This window comes from Crocodylus porosus, unplaced genomic scaffold (assembly GCF_001723895.1).
Source record: "Crocodylus porosus isolate Cpor-Errol unplaced genomic scaffold, CroPor_comp1, whole genome shotgun sequence".
Taxonomy (NCBI): Eukaryota; Metazoa; Chordata; order Crocodylia; family Crocodylidae; genus Crocodylus; species Crocodylus porosus.
This window is the reverse complement of record NW_017728923.1, coordinates 6,252,258-6,268,057: the sequence shown is the minus strand read 5'-3', so window position 1 is coordinate 6,268,057 and position 15,800 is coordinate 6,252,258. Positions and strand designations below refer to the sequence as shown.

The following is a 15,800-nucleotide window of genomic DNA, read 5'->3' as shown; positions in this document are numbered from 1 at the left end:
GAAATGACAACAGAATGAATCTGATATCAAGTATGCTGTAATCACAACCCTGCCTTCTGCCTGGCTTCAGACTAACATGGCTAGCTACCTCTCCACCCTGATACAAATTTAGCTGGATACAGACAGACCCTCCACTGGTATAGGTCCCTTGATTTCAAATGCAGCCATGCTGACTGACACTAGCCAGGGATCCAGCCCTGCATCTATATGACAAATTGGAAGATACAGTGATTCAGTAAAATAGCATGACATTTCAGTAAACTTTAAGTTTAAAATATCATCAGTGATAAAAATCTGACTAGTAATCTTTGGTGATTCTCCAATTTCCTAGTGTGCTCTTGTGAAAGTCAAAATTTTAGCTACTGCAACCAGGAATTTAACTTATCCTAATAAAGTCTAGAAGGACACTTTTTGCTTAGTCAAATTAAATAGCCTTTCCTACAATGAAACCTGAAATATATACCTTTCGTCCACAACAGTATCCAAGCGACTGCATAACTGGGTCAATTTCTTGTTCAAAGACCTCTGCAAGTTTAGTGCAAAATTTGTAAACCCTGGAAGTCTTGCGATTATAAAGCCAGGCATTGTTAAACATAAGCCAGACATCATCCACGTATTGCCAGGGCTCTTGGTACTGCCCAGTATCCAATTTACGTTTAATAGTAGAAAGGTCCATGGGATTCTTCACAATGTCAAAATAATCCTTCAAAATAAATGAATAAAAAATAATTTTAAAAAAGCTATTACATTTACAGCAACACTCTGGTTCACACAATTTTGAACGTGAGCAAACAGAAATTTATGCATGACCATAAAAATATGGTCTGAGTGGGGTTTACTCTTGTACAGGGCAACTCTTGGCATAAGAGTACACTGCACCCAAAAATGGGTATTTGGGCAACATTTAAAATAATGCAAAAATAACTTAACTCTCACTTTAAGTCTTTGGGACTTGGCTAAATGATTTACCATCCCCATTTGACATCCCTGAGGAAAATCTGAAAGGGGCAAAAGTGCCTTGAGGTTAAAGGTAAAAGTTTCATGGTGATCTTATCTTTAAAAGTTGGTTTTCAAAGGAGATGCTTCTAAGAGTTCGAGTGTAAAACAAGTCCAGAAAGTCTGTTTTTGCTTAAATTACACAAATTCTTAAAACACATCAAAGAAAGTGTTTAGAAAACCAAAATTATAAAGATCTAGACAAACATATCATAAAGCTATTAGCTTTATGTGGGTCTTGAACTACTAGGAACTACATTCTTCTAAAACAGCATTCCTTTCTGATTTTGACTCCTGGTTTTCTTCCATTCCTCTCAATTTCCTACACTCATCTTCAGTGACTTGGATCTCCACGGTGATGACCCATCAACCACCTGTAGCTACACATCCGCTTGCCCTCACACCTCTTCATTCAAACTGCAGACCTGTTCAGTAGGGCTGTGCGAAACGGCCTGTTCCGTTTCAATGGTTTGATAGAACAGTGTTTTGTCTCAAATTTCATTTAGAGTGCAAACAGCTGTTCTGTTCCGTTGAAACAAAGTCTGTTTCCAGTTGCTCTAGGGATGGGAAGTCAGCCCAGCTGGGCTACTTCTCTGTCCTCTGCGCTAGATTGCGTCAGGGGCGGCAGGGCTGGGCTGCCTCACCACCTCCAGCGTGATCTAGCGCGGGGACGGGAAAGTAGCCCAGCAGGACTGACTTCCCATCCCCAGCCTATGGTCGACCAGTCTCGTTTTGTTGTCTCGAGGTTATTTCGACGGCCTTTGTTTTATTTCAATTTTGCTGTTTCAACTTTGAAATTGGTCGAAACAGTGTTGAAACGAAACGGCTGGCAAAATTTCGCACAGCCCTACTGTTCAGTTCTCCCACTCACCAAAACGGCTACCATTTCAACATGGTCTTTATTTTATTAGGCACTATTTTCCACTTCTCTGTTACTAAGTATTCCACCAACCATGTGGTCTCTTTTAGTCCCACCCAACTTGGTCTTTATCTGGTTTCCAGTCATCTAACATTGGAGACTTGTAAGCTCTCAACCCCCTCCCTTCCTGCTCCGTCTTCCCTTTACTTGCTGAACCTATTTTCTAAGTCATACACACTTGATCCTCTCTACAAGTTCTATTCACTCTGCTTGCCTTCTTCCTTCTTAGACCCAACATCATCCCCAACATTTCCTTATTGTGCTCCTGTACTCGACTTCATGGAACATCTCTGGCAGAAATCCTATAAGCAGGGTGACATCCTCACCACAAGCACATTCCCTCTTCCTTGATTTCTGTCATTTTCCTGACCTCCTCCCCACCCTAACTAAATGCAGCAACTACAGTTCCAGCCACCTTTGACTCACCCCTTCAAATGTGCTCTTTCCGCATCTACTTTTCTCTCTACATAGGACCTTAACCAATTCCTTTCAAGAGAAAGTTGACCTTTCCTCCTTCTCAGAGCTTGCCTTCCCCCTTTCCTTTCCCTCTCCCATTTCAGAAACTTAAATTTGTTTTTTTTAAACCCTATCCACCTACACAGTGACCTCATTCAACCTTATGATTTCCTCCACATTGCCCACTTATTCCCTCCTTATCTTTAACTCTTTCTGGCTTTCCCCTCATGAAAAGCATGCTTTATTCTCCCCTATCTTGACTTACCCATGTCCCACTGGCCCCTAGAATTACTGCTACATCTCTCATCTTTATGGACATGGAATATGCTGTCTACAATTGTAATTTGCAGTTCATCCCTTTCTATTCCACCCTAGAGGTGCTCCAGCCCTGCTTGTGCCACTTTCACTCAACTGAAACTACTCTCAAAGTCTCTGATCTCCTTAGAGCAGGGGTGTTCAACCCCCAGCCCATGGGCTAGATTCAACCCCTAGAGCATTGTCATCTAGTCCATGGTGCTCCCCACAGACCTGAAGATTTGGTGGTGGGGGAGCAGTGGCTGTTCCCTTGCTGCTAAAACTCTGGACTCAGAGGGAGCTCTATAGCCTGGACAGTGTAGCCCTGTGCACTATACTGGGTGTGCAGGGTGGCACAAAGACAAATCCTGGACTGTAGGTCCCAATCTCAGCATGCAGGTCTAGATGGGGGTAGCACAGTACCACTAATTTCACCTGCAGGGCCACTGCTTTAGAATAAAATCTAAAGGTATTTCAATGTCCCTGATATGCCTGCTGACACACCAAACAGTGGTGTTCTTGAAATATGGCCTTTCCTTGGTTTCCATGGCACTGTCCTCTCCTTGCTTTCCCACCTCTCTAATGGTTTTTCTGTGGATCTCTGGGGGCTTCTTGTTTATTATTTCTCTCATTTAGTTGGGTTCCACAGGAATTTGTTCTTGACTTCTATCTATTTTCCCTCTATGTCAATTTTAGTCCCATATTCATCCACCACACCTCCATGCCAGCAGCTTACAGGTCGATTTTTTAATGTTTAAGTGTCTCCTTCTATTCAAACAAAGCCTTTGCCTTTCTCTCTGACAATGTATGGCTGTCTACCCATATGTAGTTCAAATTCAACAAAGTTCTGAATCTACCCTGTCAAGTTCTCACTCCTATCCCCTTTCTCACTCACTGTGTAAACAAACATCCTGCCTGTCACTTACTCTTTTAATCTAGTTACTATCTTTGATTCTGACCTCAGTAGATACTCACATTCATGTTAAGCCTAAGTCTTGCCAATTCTTTATCATATTTACATTAAGGTTTAGCCATTTACATACTGCTAGAAACTCTTGGTCCAGTCTCTAATCATCTTTCATCTCAACTGTATTGCCTCGAAAATAAGCTGCTTGTTCTCAAAGCCCTTTGTAATCTATCCCTAAACTTCCTTTCAATTCTCATTCCTACTGAAATGGAACCAATGTTCTCTGCATATTTAAACTTTGAAAAGGAGAACTTTTATTCTGTATTATTATATATTGTTCTTTCTTGTTTGGGAAGGGCTTCCAAAAGATCAAAGCTACCACATTATTCTCCTTAAAATTCTTCTTTGCCAAGAGGCTTTAAAAAAAAACAAAACAAAAAACAGCCTCAACAGTTAGACATGGATGTGGCAACATCACTACCTACCATGCTGACCAGTACTTTTTTTTTTTTAAATATCCTTATACTCTCATTCTGACTCTATATATCTGTTGCCTCACCATTTAACACCTAGGTTTGTAATATATTTTGTTTTCTGTTGTGGAAAGTCCCCAAAACAGTAAGGCCCTAGATTCTGACTGGAGGTCCAGTCAGTAGCCAATACAAAATAATACCAAGAACAATAAATGATGACAAAATCTTTAAGGGAAAAAAGTGTTTTAAAATGGAAACCAAGTCTTCAGTAAAGAAGTAACCTATACAGGTTTCCCTCACTTTATGCTGTACATGCATTCCTGGAAAACAGTGCATAACTTGAATTCACATAAAGGGAACCCACTTTACAATGTAACAAATAGGGATACGTTCCAAGACTGACTGTACTGACCCCCAGACCCACTTCTACCACTTTTACAAAACAATTTTGGTACTCACCAACAGCAGACAGTACACACAAGCACAAGGTAGTGGTGAAAGTTACCAAAATGGGGATGGCAACTACAGAGACACATTGCAGATGAGCAAGGAGCACAAATCCACACAGGAGAATATATTTTGGTGCTCCCACAATGCACCGCACAAAGCAGCTGACTGCATGCTTCCACCCCACTGATCACCAATTCACTGAAGAGTGAATTTACCTTGCATAAAATGAATTTTTGGTATAAAAAAGGGTCACCGCATAAGAACGAATGGACACATAAAGCAAGGGAAGCCTGTACTACATTCTGGTTCAGTTACAACTGAAAGTGAGAAAGTTTTACAATGTGCAAAGCAGAGGTACCCAGAAGCATTATGCTGAAGAAACAAGCATAAAAATGTGAAGTAAAACAAACTAGCCCAAATAAATGTAAGATTTTGCATATCTTGCTGTACATGCTACAAAAACATGTGTCATTCTAACTCACTGGAATTCCTAGGAGTTGGGGGTCCACAGGCTGTCTGAAAGGTAGGGACTCAGGGTCCTGCCTGTACAATGCTTCAAGGGTAGGCATGAGAGCCTGGCGCAGTTCCTCGGGTTTGAAGACTTGTGGGGGGGGGAAGAAGGAAAAAAAAATACACAGACACTGTTACACAAAAGAAATCCCCTCAGATATTAAAACTATTCTGTTTTGTGTGTGTATATATTATGTATATATATAAAAAACACACACACACACACACACACACACACACACTAGGATAGTAGTGGTTACCAGTTTTTTGGTCTCTGAACAACTAGGTTCATTAATGTTAATGTGAACGCTTTGTTCTGCTCTGCATATTGTCACATTTACTCCCATCTTCTCTTTCCTGAAACTGTGTCAGATGTATTATGTATAAATATAAAATCTAATAAATATATTGGTTTTATGCACAGAAACTAATAATCTTACCCTGTGAAGGGATAAAATGATGAACAATAACGTTTTTTCCCCCCAAAGAGAAAAATAAGCTAAACGCGATTCTTTCTTCCTCTTTATCATATATAACTGTCTTACCCTTTACAGAATTTATTAGAACAAGGAAAGCTGCAGGCAATGACCAATGATCCACAGAGAACTGTATGCTTAAGACAGGTTTTTATTATATTAAATGTCACAGGAGTTTTCTGGACACAACATGGAAGTGCTAGTCTGATGGGCTATACATAATTTGGAATGTTAACACTCCCAGATTTATACACAACCCACAGTTTCAGCCATTGAACATAAAAGTGTAAATCTGACTTTACATTTCTCTCTCTCTCCCACAGATGGGAAAACAAGGCAGTATTTTTCTGCAAAGTTAATTAGGGGAGCTTTTTGTACATCCCAGGCATATCATACTGTTTCCTTTGGGGAAACAGAGTTTTGACAAAAAGGAGAGGACTATTTCCTGAACACAGTGAAAAAGGTAAAAGTGAATGGACAAAACAGCTCATTTAAAGATCTGCGCAGCTGAGGCCAGACTTTCAGTTCAGAGATTAAATACAAAGTTCTGTTAAGGCATTCAAATCAATATGGAATCTTAATAGGATTACTCTGCATAATCTCCTTACTCATGCTAACTGTTTTCGCTCCTCATTAAATTTAACAACAGGTGGGAAGAGTAGGAATTAGACTCTTTGTCCACAATCAGCACACTGCATATTACTGAAGTATGCCTGTACTGAGGTTGACTTTCAAACCAAAAAAAGAGGAAAGATACCCAATTCTTTGTTCACTTGCACTTTATTTGGTTATTTTGCACACAACTGTTCAATACATTACCATTCTGATTTTGTACCTGTTAGCATCTTTACACTGATGTATATGATTACACACAAAAATGGGGCTGAAAAATGGGATCACTCTCTTATAGAGCAGTGGTCTCCAAAGTGGGGTGCACAAGACCATTGGGGTACAGGAAGAAAATATTAGAACTTCTATTTATATTAATTTTTATCTCATCCTTTGTTAATTTCTATTTTTTGTGTATGTTTTATAATGTACATATTAGTAGAGTAGTACATGTATATCATTTATAAATAAATACATATACATATATTGGGGGGGTGTGCTCAAAAATGTTTTACTGATAGGGGTGTGCGATCAAAAAAGTTTGGAGACCACTGTTACAGAGAACTGAGAATTTGGCTTTACATTTTCAGCTCTGCATCATAGACTGTAGTTTCCTTTATAATTCAGGCATAACAGACTTCAAACTTTGTGACAAAGAACAAAGACTGTTATTCTGCATTTTTGTACAGTGCCTGGCACAATGGCTTAAGCCTTTGGGCACAACCACAAAAAGTAATACAAATGCAAATATTGTAATTTGGTAGATTGCCTTCTTAAGGATTGGAATACATTTCTAACAGCAGAATGGAGCAACATTTCTTGATTACTGCCAATCTAATACTAATGGAATGCATCAATATCAGAATATTTTATGGTGAAGTAGAATCTTGAGTATGTGACTGCTTGGGGTGGGGAAAAAGAAAGAAGGATTACTGGACACCAAAGATGGGGGGAGGGGTTCTACTAATGAGAGAATCTATTCCACAGTGTCTTTCTGGACTTCATGGAATAATAACTGAATGTCTATAATGACAGAGAATGCCAAAAGCATGCTACCCTTTTCCAGATGTAAGGACATAGGGAGACAGGCTATCCCCAAATGCTGTCTCCCAAGCTTGGCCACAAGAGCTCTTCTGTGCCCTTGCTTCAGCTTCTTTGAACTTCAGAGCACGCAAGATTTAATTGAGAAGCTGGGTTCAGGATAAGTGAACCCTAGATTTTAGGAACTCCTTTGTTTTTGTAGTCTTTACCTGGTTACATTATAAACAAATTTCTTCTCTGACAACTGTAACGATTTACAGGTTTCCCTCACTTTATGTGGTACACGCATTCCCGGAGAACGTACATAAAGTAAGCCCACTTTATAATGTAACAAATAGGGATAGGTTCCCATGGCCGTGAGGGAGGCTGGGTCTAGGGAAGGTGCAGGGAGAGGGGTGCTGCTCCCAGGGATGCACAAGGGAACACAGCAGAGGGAACTGGCAGTGGGTGTGGGGTGGTGGGGGGTACAGCTCTTGCTGCAGCAGGGGCTGGATTGAGTGGGAACAAGCGGAGCTCCGGGGGGGCATGGCGCAGCTTATCTGCACTCACCTCAGCCCCTGCTGCAGCAGCCCCGAGAGCAGCTGGCACAGAGGGAATGGTTGGTGGGTGTGGAGGGGTGGTAGGTGCCTCTTGCTGCTCTGTGCCCCGACAGGGCTGCGCTGGGCTCTTCCTGGGGGCACGTACCCCCAAGATCTGTGCATGGGATGACAGCAGGCTGCTGCCAGCCACTCCTGGGGTCACTGTAGCAGGGTCTGGGGTGAGTGTGGACAAGCTGCACTGTGATGTGCCAACCGGGGCTCCGCTTGTTCACATTCACCCCAATCCCTGTTGCAGTGGCCCTGGGAGCAGCCGACACCAGCTGCCTGCACCATAGCATGGCGCAGCCCAGGAGCTGGGGTGAGGGGGGTCAGGTGGAGCCCAGGCACAGGGGACAAGGTGGAACATGGTGCAGCCTAGCAACTGCAGGCAGCTGGCACCAGCTGCTCCCAGGTCTGCTACAGCAGGGGCTGGGCTAAGTGGGGCCCCAACCCCACGGGCCCTTTCTCCTCCCCCCATAGACTTGCCTGCTTGGACAAAAATGCTCATTGCATAAAAGTGAATTTGCATATACAGAACCTGCATAAATTGAGGGAAACCTGTACAAGAAAAGTTTCCACCCTTCCAAACATCTGGAAGCTATTAAGGGTTTAAATCTAGTAATGTATGCTCCATTATCTCAGCCAAAACTGTACTTGCCTGCTGCACCTGTCTTACATAAATGTGTAACAGGGGACCTTGCCTTGTCACTGAGTGAAAAATTGAAGGCTGCACCTTTAAGCCAAGCTCCTGAGAAGCAGGAAGAGGCAGGCTGTGGGCTATATAATAAGCCCTGCACCAAAGGCAGAAGGGGCAGTCTGACCCAGGCAGAGCTGGAGGAAGAAGCTCTCTGGTGGGAACAGAACAAAGCACTGTTGGGAACTAGAGACTGACTGTGCTAACTGAAGGAGTTCCCCGTGCGTGAAGCTGAGAAGCAGTACCAGAAAGTGGCAAGGGAACTGTGAGTAAGCCCAGAAGGGCCAGAGCTCATAGGAGTCAGCAGGACTGGATAGCAGCCTGGGGAAGATTTTCAGAAGAGCTGCCCACTTGTAACTTAACTGTACTGCTCATTGCATTTTGTGAGTTGCAAGGCTCTTGATTATGAAAGCTTACGGGTCTCTGAATTGGTCTCTAGGGTACAACTAACTTGTCTTCTACCGGAAAACAAGTAAAAGATAAAGAAGCACAGACTTTAGTGCTTATGGTCGTAGAATTTTTGTTTCTTCCATGCTGGTTAGACACCTCTGTTTTGGGTTTCTCCCTTTTGCAAACAAATATTGTGCATGTTCCTTGGGAAGGAACGTGTTCTTGTGGATATAAGAAGTCACAAGGAACTAGCACACAACCATTATTTGCCTTATTTTGTCTTGGATACATAGTTCTTTGCCTGAAACAGTATACTCCATTATCAATTAAGTGACAACATCTTGTTGTATATTTAAAAACACTCAAGGGGAATTCAGCTGAACTCACCAAAAAGAAAGTACTTAGAAAAGACAAGAGCAGCATTTTAGACCTACAAAAAGACAATATGCTTGGATTTGGTTCTCTTTTTTCTTGTACTCTTTTCAGTAGAGGATCCTGTAACATACGGAAGATACCAGTGTAAGGTTTGGTGGTCTTTTGAAACACCTGAAGAAACTGGTCACCTACCAAAGATTCTGCAAGGTGGGGTGAGTGGCAAATTAGCAAGTCCTAATTAACAAGCACTCCAAAATGTTTTTCTTCTTGAAAGAAGTGAGGGGAGGAAAAGTGATAGGAAAAAGCTTAAACAAATCAATAAAAATTAAGAAATGCCAAATATAAGATGATGGTACCTGCAACCATAATTGTCCAGAATGCATACACAGTATGATATGGTCTGTAATTACATCATAACATTTTTCAAACAACTTGCATCAATTTTTTCATGTCTGTTGGTGGGCAAAAGTTTATCAAGAAAAGAAAATTTAAAGTGTAAAAAAACCAAGAAAATAGGGGAAACTAGGAGCAAATGAAAACAGCTCTCACTAGAAATGGTGATATTTCTTAATTACATGTTTGCATGCAAGAAATTTGTTGAAAGAATTTAATGGGAACAAGCTCCCAAATGTGCAATGCTGCCTTGTTTCCTTAAAGAAAAGTGAGTGTGGGGAGGGTCAGGGAAGGCATACAGGAACTAATCATATAGGTTCAAACAAGCCATATTCAGAACACTTAGCACTGCAAATTAATTTGGAACACGAGTGGTATTCACATTCTCTAGGAAAAGGTTTTGACTAGCAACTTTGAAAGTAGCAGCACACTACATCAACAACTACACAAAGCCTCCCCTCCCCAAATTTACAGGACAGTTATGGCGGTCTACATACATACTTTTTCTACGGGGCTGAGATGGGGATGTTGATTGTGAAGTATTGCCATTTGTGCCATTCTCATCTTCCTCTTTAGGTTCTACTTTTATTTCAGGTTTCTTTTCTTCAATCTCCATTGGCTCCTGCTTTGGCTCTGTCCCTTCCATCTCTTCTTTCATTTGTGAAGATCCTTGTAAATCCTCCTCCATCTTAAGAAAGGAAACTAGATGAAATTTCATCTATACTGCTTCAAACAATGAGTTCTATAAGCTTAGGGTGTCACAACAGCACCAGCCAATTAGGGCTTTTCATAGGGGAAAAAAAAAGACAAAAACATACTTTCTTTTAACTAACCTTTTTGTCAGCTTAGCTCACGTTTACGTATCTTATTTTAGGCTCTTGCATATTATTACTTTAATTAAATTGTGAAGTAATTTCACGTACCTCAGTTTTGGGTTCCACTTGTGTTTCACTGGGTTCTGGCTCAGTTTCTTCTTTTTTAACCTCTGGTTTACTTTCTAACATTGATGTATCAGGTCCCAGTTGCTGGGAGTTGGTATCAGTACTAGCAACTGAAGCTGGGGTGGGCACCCTGTTATCAACACTAGCTGCTGCCTGGGAGAGCTAATACAAAGAAAGGTATAAAATTAATAAATACACTGAAAAAATGGAAGTATTTTTTCCTTGCAAGAGGGATAGCACAAAATTATATATAAAAAAAGACAGTACAAAACCTGAATCTGGGAACTCACTAAAATCAAGATCTAGATAATTAGATCAACACCACAAGGATCTGCTTATACAGAAGGGAACACAGAGGAATCTCATCTGATGCAGCAGCATATACAGTTAACAAAGCAGGTGTACTGGGAACAGTACACACACCTTAACCACACACACTTTGTCCCCATTTTTAATATCTCAGTGCAAATATAATGATCATGAAGGTAAAAAACTAGTGATCCCAACTAAAGCCAAACAGCTTGGACAGATTATGTACAAGCCTCCCACACACAGCTGTAGAAATATTCTGTGTATTTTACTCTTCACAATAGAAATCACAAATTAAAATTGCTGTTAAGAACATTTAGATGGATACATTTTATGTTTGCAGATTATTTAAAAAATATTTATGTATACATTTCAATTCCTCTTCTACTATAAAATACAAGCAACTGTTACAACACTATAAAAGGCACTGAAATTTACATGCATAGTGTTATATAGGGGAAAGATTACTTATTCAGTATTTAGGGGTTTTTTATACTTCAGCCAAAAACAGCAACTGATACTCACTGGAGTGCCAGGAGGCTGTTGTGCCTGAACAGACATTGGCTGTTGCTGAGATGGCTGTGGGGTTGGCACAGATGGGGGTTGTACTGGGGTTTGAGGCTGTGGTGTAACTTGAGCCTGGGCTGCAGTCTGTCCTGTTGGTGTGCTTTGTGTCTGTGTTGCATTTGGAACTGAACCAGGTGTTGGGGTAGGGGTTTGCCCCGAAGATGAGACTGGTGTGGATGGCTGAGTAGGTGCTGCTGGCTGAGGAGGAGTTATTCCAGTTGGTGTTTGGTGTTGGATAGGCGGCATGCCAGCCGCTGTGGATACAGGAGGCACAGTCTGATGTAGAGGTGGCTGGGTCACTGGTGGACATGACAGCGTACCACTCTGTGGTCCTAGCATATTCACGGAGTTAGGAAGGGTAGCACTGGGAACCTGCCCCTGCTTGAAAGAGACACAAAAGTTTTGATGCATCTACGCTACCTCAAAATTCTAGTCATGTTCTCTTTAAAAGCGTTAAATACCATATAACAGTGCCAAATGTAGATCACCACATCTGTAATTTCATTTATACTCAACTTGTTTTTGCAGTAACTCTTGCTGTTGCATATGAAAAGATTCTGAACACATCAGAGAGCTTTTCAATGCCTTCTGCTCAAACCTGAACCCTGAATCCGATTACATTCCGCTTCTTTTATATACTGTTTTACTGGAATAAAAGGACTTAGAACCCAGATGAAACTCCCACCATTGACAGAACAGCCAATAGCAAGCCATTCTTTTTTTAAATTGTACTGAGCTGAGCAGCATCTAGAAATCAGAGAACATAACATGTCATAAAGCTACCCCCAACCCTAAACCATAAGCTGTACTTGAGACTTAGTGGTTACATCTGCCACAACTGAAACACACAAAAGACAACAAAATGTCTGGTAACTGTTTTTATCCTAACTTTACTATTTCAGAAATTATATCATGTATGAATCTACATTTCAGTCAAACACTATTATAAATGTTCTGTGTTTGTGTGCATGTGCATACACATTTAAAAGTGTATTCCTTAGGCAACCTAGGAAATTGGGGGCCAACTTTTTGGCAGGTGCACCACAAGTTACACCCTCATGCCCTGCTTAAGTGCCAGTTTGATCTCTTCCCCTGCCCGATCTGCTGTCTGTTCCCACGCCTGTACTCCCTGCCCTATATCCTGCTCTATTCTTTACTTCCTGACTTATCTACTGCTGCTGTGCTCCCTTGCCCTCTTGCTGTACACTGTACATTGGGCACCCTGACTTACAATGTGAACGGAAGAAAAGAGGAGAGTACATCTTGCTAATTTTAAAGCAGAAATAAGATCTGTATATAAGGTGTATAAAAGATCTGTGTATCACAATAAACCTAAACAACAAAATGTTCACCTGCAATTAGAACTTAAAATGGTTAAAACTGCTTTTGTATTGCCCATCAATTCTGAAGGGATACCATTGCACTACTCATTGTTCATTTAAGAGACTCCTGGAGGATAAAAATTTATCCTTTTGATTTAAAAAAAGCACAGAAATGTTTCTTTTGCTAAACAATTAGCAGCCTGACTGACCTCTGCAACAACCTGGAGAAGAATATGACTGATAAACAGTATTTTCCATTCAGATGCAGCAACAAGGTTAAACACAATACTTCTAAAAAGGTTTCTTGGGCTATATGCTTTCTTGACACCTGTAATTTAAAACAGCTCTGAAGCCTGCACATAAAAAAGGAACGTATACATGGCTGAGATGTAAGAGGGGGGGGATGACACTGAAAACAGTCTCATGTGCAAAGAATCGGCTTTTCCTGATGTTCCCTCCTGAATTTCCTTATAACCATTTTATGGATTATAGAATTTACATCACAAGTTGGAGGAATATTTTCCTTAACAAATACACTTAAACCGATTATGTTCATGGAAACATTTGGAATACAGAAGACATTAATTACACTGCAAGAGAGAGTGAATAAAATGAAGGTCTTTGATAAATTGGCTACTTGGACAATTACAGTGACTACCGGATATACAAAAAATAAAAAACTGAGTAAATTAAACTAAGATAACCCATTGCAAATAACCCATCTTGCAGAAAATGAGTTCTACCTGAGAAACTCCAGCCTGGGCTGTTGACTGACCCATGCCTACAGTGTTCACATTCATAGCCCCACTGGATGCTGGAAACTGATTTTGAGGCAGAAACTGGTTTTGGGTAGGAGCCTGACCCATCATATTATTGGAATGAGCTCCCATCATGGTCTGTGGTTGAGGCATTCGGGAAGGAGACATTGCCATCTAAAAATTAAACACATTTCAGTTATTTAAAAAAGTATATAGCTATAAAGGAAATAATTCTACATAATTACCCATAAGAGTAAAAAAATACAGGCCAAATTTTGACCTCAGTAAATTCCAAGAAACTTTCAATAAATAAGCTCAGCATTTTGTCCAAGGTGTTAACAGGCAACTAAGTTACTTTCAAACAGGGGGAAGAAATATTCTAGCTATATTTAAAATACTAAATTTTATGCTGGTCTCTCAGTTAACATGGACAAGTAACATACTAGAACTCTTTCTACTTTCATTTTCTGAAAGAGTGAAACTAAATTTTCATGGGGCAACAAAGGAAATAACATTGGATGGCTATACTTGAAAGCACTAAGTTTCTTCCCAAAACTTTGTGTTGTTATACCTCTGGTATCTACGTGTGGCAGCGTTAAATACCAGAAACAACAAATAATAAACAAAGTCAGTAAAAAATCTGATAGAATGACAAGACCAATTTCCCTGAAATCATTCATTTGAATTGCAAACTAAATAATGTAGTATTCACAATAGCATGAACTCAGTTTTTCCTTAAGATACCTGATAAAAATTGAGGTATTTGATTATGAGATAATTAACTAATAAGATTTCAAAGATAATTCATTTAAAAAGTAACAAATACAAATACAAACCGCTGGAACAGCACCCATGTTGCTCATTTGTACAGGATGGTTCATTGGAGAAGCTGCACGGGGTGCCATAGGTGCCTGCGGCATCTGTACATTCCCTATGGACATGGGGTTAAACTGATTCATTCCTGCAAATGTACCCCCAAAACAACTCATTAGGAACAAATCACCACACACTTATTTATGTATAGCATACTCACCAGCCTGCAGTATCATAACTGAAACTGCTTAAGGTGAAAGACGTTGCCTAACAGTGACAGATGGCAAGCAGATTGGGTAATTACATTCCCCTTCACCCACAGTTTGCCTCATGTTATCAGAAAAGTAAAAATTAATTCTCACATTAAAAAGTGGGCTTTGTTACTGAATGCGAAACTGCCAGTAATCAAAGAAAGCAAACAAGGAGAAACAGGCAGGGGAAAACCAAGTAGGGCAAAAGAGTGAAATTTGTCTTAAAATCTGTTTTGGCCTTAGGGGGGCAATACTGGAGGTGATGTTTAAAGAATATAATAGTACTATAATGATAGTTCTAGGAAAACTTTAAAGTGGTTTCTTAAATACCAAAAAGTTTGCATAATAAGGGTGGTCTCTTGTTTCTTTCACTGTATTTCTCAAAGTAAACAGAAAAAAATACACCCTGAATACCTGAAGGCAAGCCATTCCTCAAACGCTAATACAACCATAACCAGCAATACAGAGAAGCATGGCCCACTCTCTTTCAAAATCCCCCTCAACAACACATCCTAAATAATGCAATCAATTTTGGTAGATGCAGAATTTTATTTTAGGCTCAATGATATTTACTGATGATATCTAGCAAGACCATTTCCTTCCCTAACCAAAATAAATAACAAAAAATGCTAAGAGCATTCCCAATGGGGACAGTCTCATGACTGCAACACAAGCTTCAGGTTAACAGATTCCATAAAACTGACATTAAATCAAGATTTGGCTAAGAACTGGACTACATTTTGGGAAGCTGAAATACCAGTAATTTTAGGGAAAAATAGCTGAGGGAGGCTACACCAACTGCCCAGAGTTTATAGGGGATGTTAGTTAATGATGAAGTTCCCAATTAAATATCTTCACAGCTAACAGGGTTAGCTGATAGAGAAATGATGAAAATGGTTAAGTACATTTAAAAATTACAGGAAAAAGAGACAAGAACAGATTATTTTCCTCTCATGTTGCTAGCACTCCTGATTCAGTAAGATAAAGTCTAGTACAGTATAATAGTGAATGCGGCTACTGACAGGAAAAAAACATGCATCTCTCAAACAAACATACACATACTCCACCCATCCATACACAAGATCCGAAAGGAAGACACAGAAGAAAAGCAAACCAGAAAATGCATGTTTTGAACAAAACTGATTTAAAGGAAAATTAAATACCTTGAGACACCTGCATACGACTCATAGGCACATTTGGCATGGACATAGGTCCATCTGTAACGGAAACAAAAGAAAAGGTCAAAACTGTTTCTCTTATTTTAAAAAAGTAAGAACT

The 15,800-nt window shown here is 40.2% G+C and overlaps 1 protein-coding gene across 5 annotated transcripts in view; it reads right to left on the bottom strand.

The window, feature by feature from the left end:
* The window catches only part of CREBBP (CREB binding protein), a 180,146-nt gene that overhangs the window by 52,032 nt on the left and 112,314 nt on the right, over positions 1 to 15,800 (bottom strand). For 3 of the 5 annotated variants that reach the window (XM_019540010.1, XM_019540013.1, XM_019540014.1), the window contains 8 exons: positions 15,686 to 15,739; positions 14,295 to 14,419; positions 13,444 to 13,632; positions 11,337 to 11,759; positions 10,485 to 10,664; positions 10,063 to 10,249; positions 4,978 to 5,096; positions 464 to 703 (listed from right to left, as the gene is read on the bottom strand). In XM_019540010.1, coding sequence (XP_019395555.1) covers positions 464 to 703; positions 4,978 to 5,096; positions 10,063 to 10,249; positions 10,485 to 10,664; positions 11,337 to 11,759; positions 13,444 to 13,632; positions 14,295 to 14,419; positions 15,686 to 15,739 — 1,517 coding nt within the window. The remainder of the gene's footprint in view (positions 1 to 463; positions 704 to 4,977; positions 5,097 to 10,062; positions 10,250 to 10,484; positions 10,665 to 11,336; positions 11,760 to 13,443; positions 13,633 to 14,294; positions 14,420 to 15,685; positions 15,740 to 15,800) is intronic. The other 2 variants (XM_019540011.1, XM_019540012.1) reach the window with 2 other exon arrangements.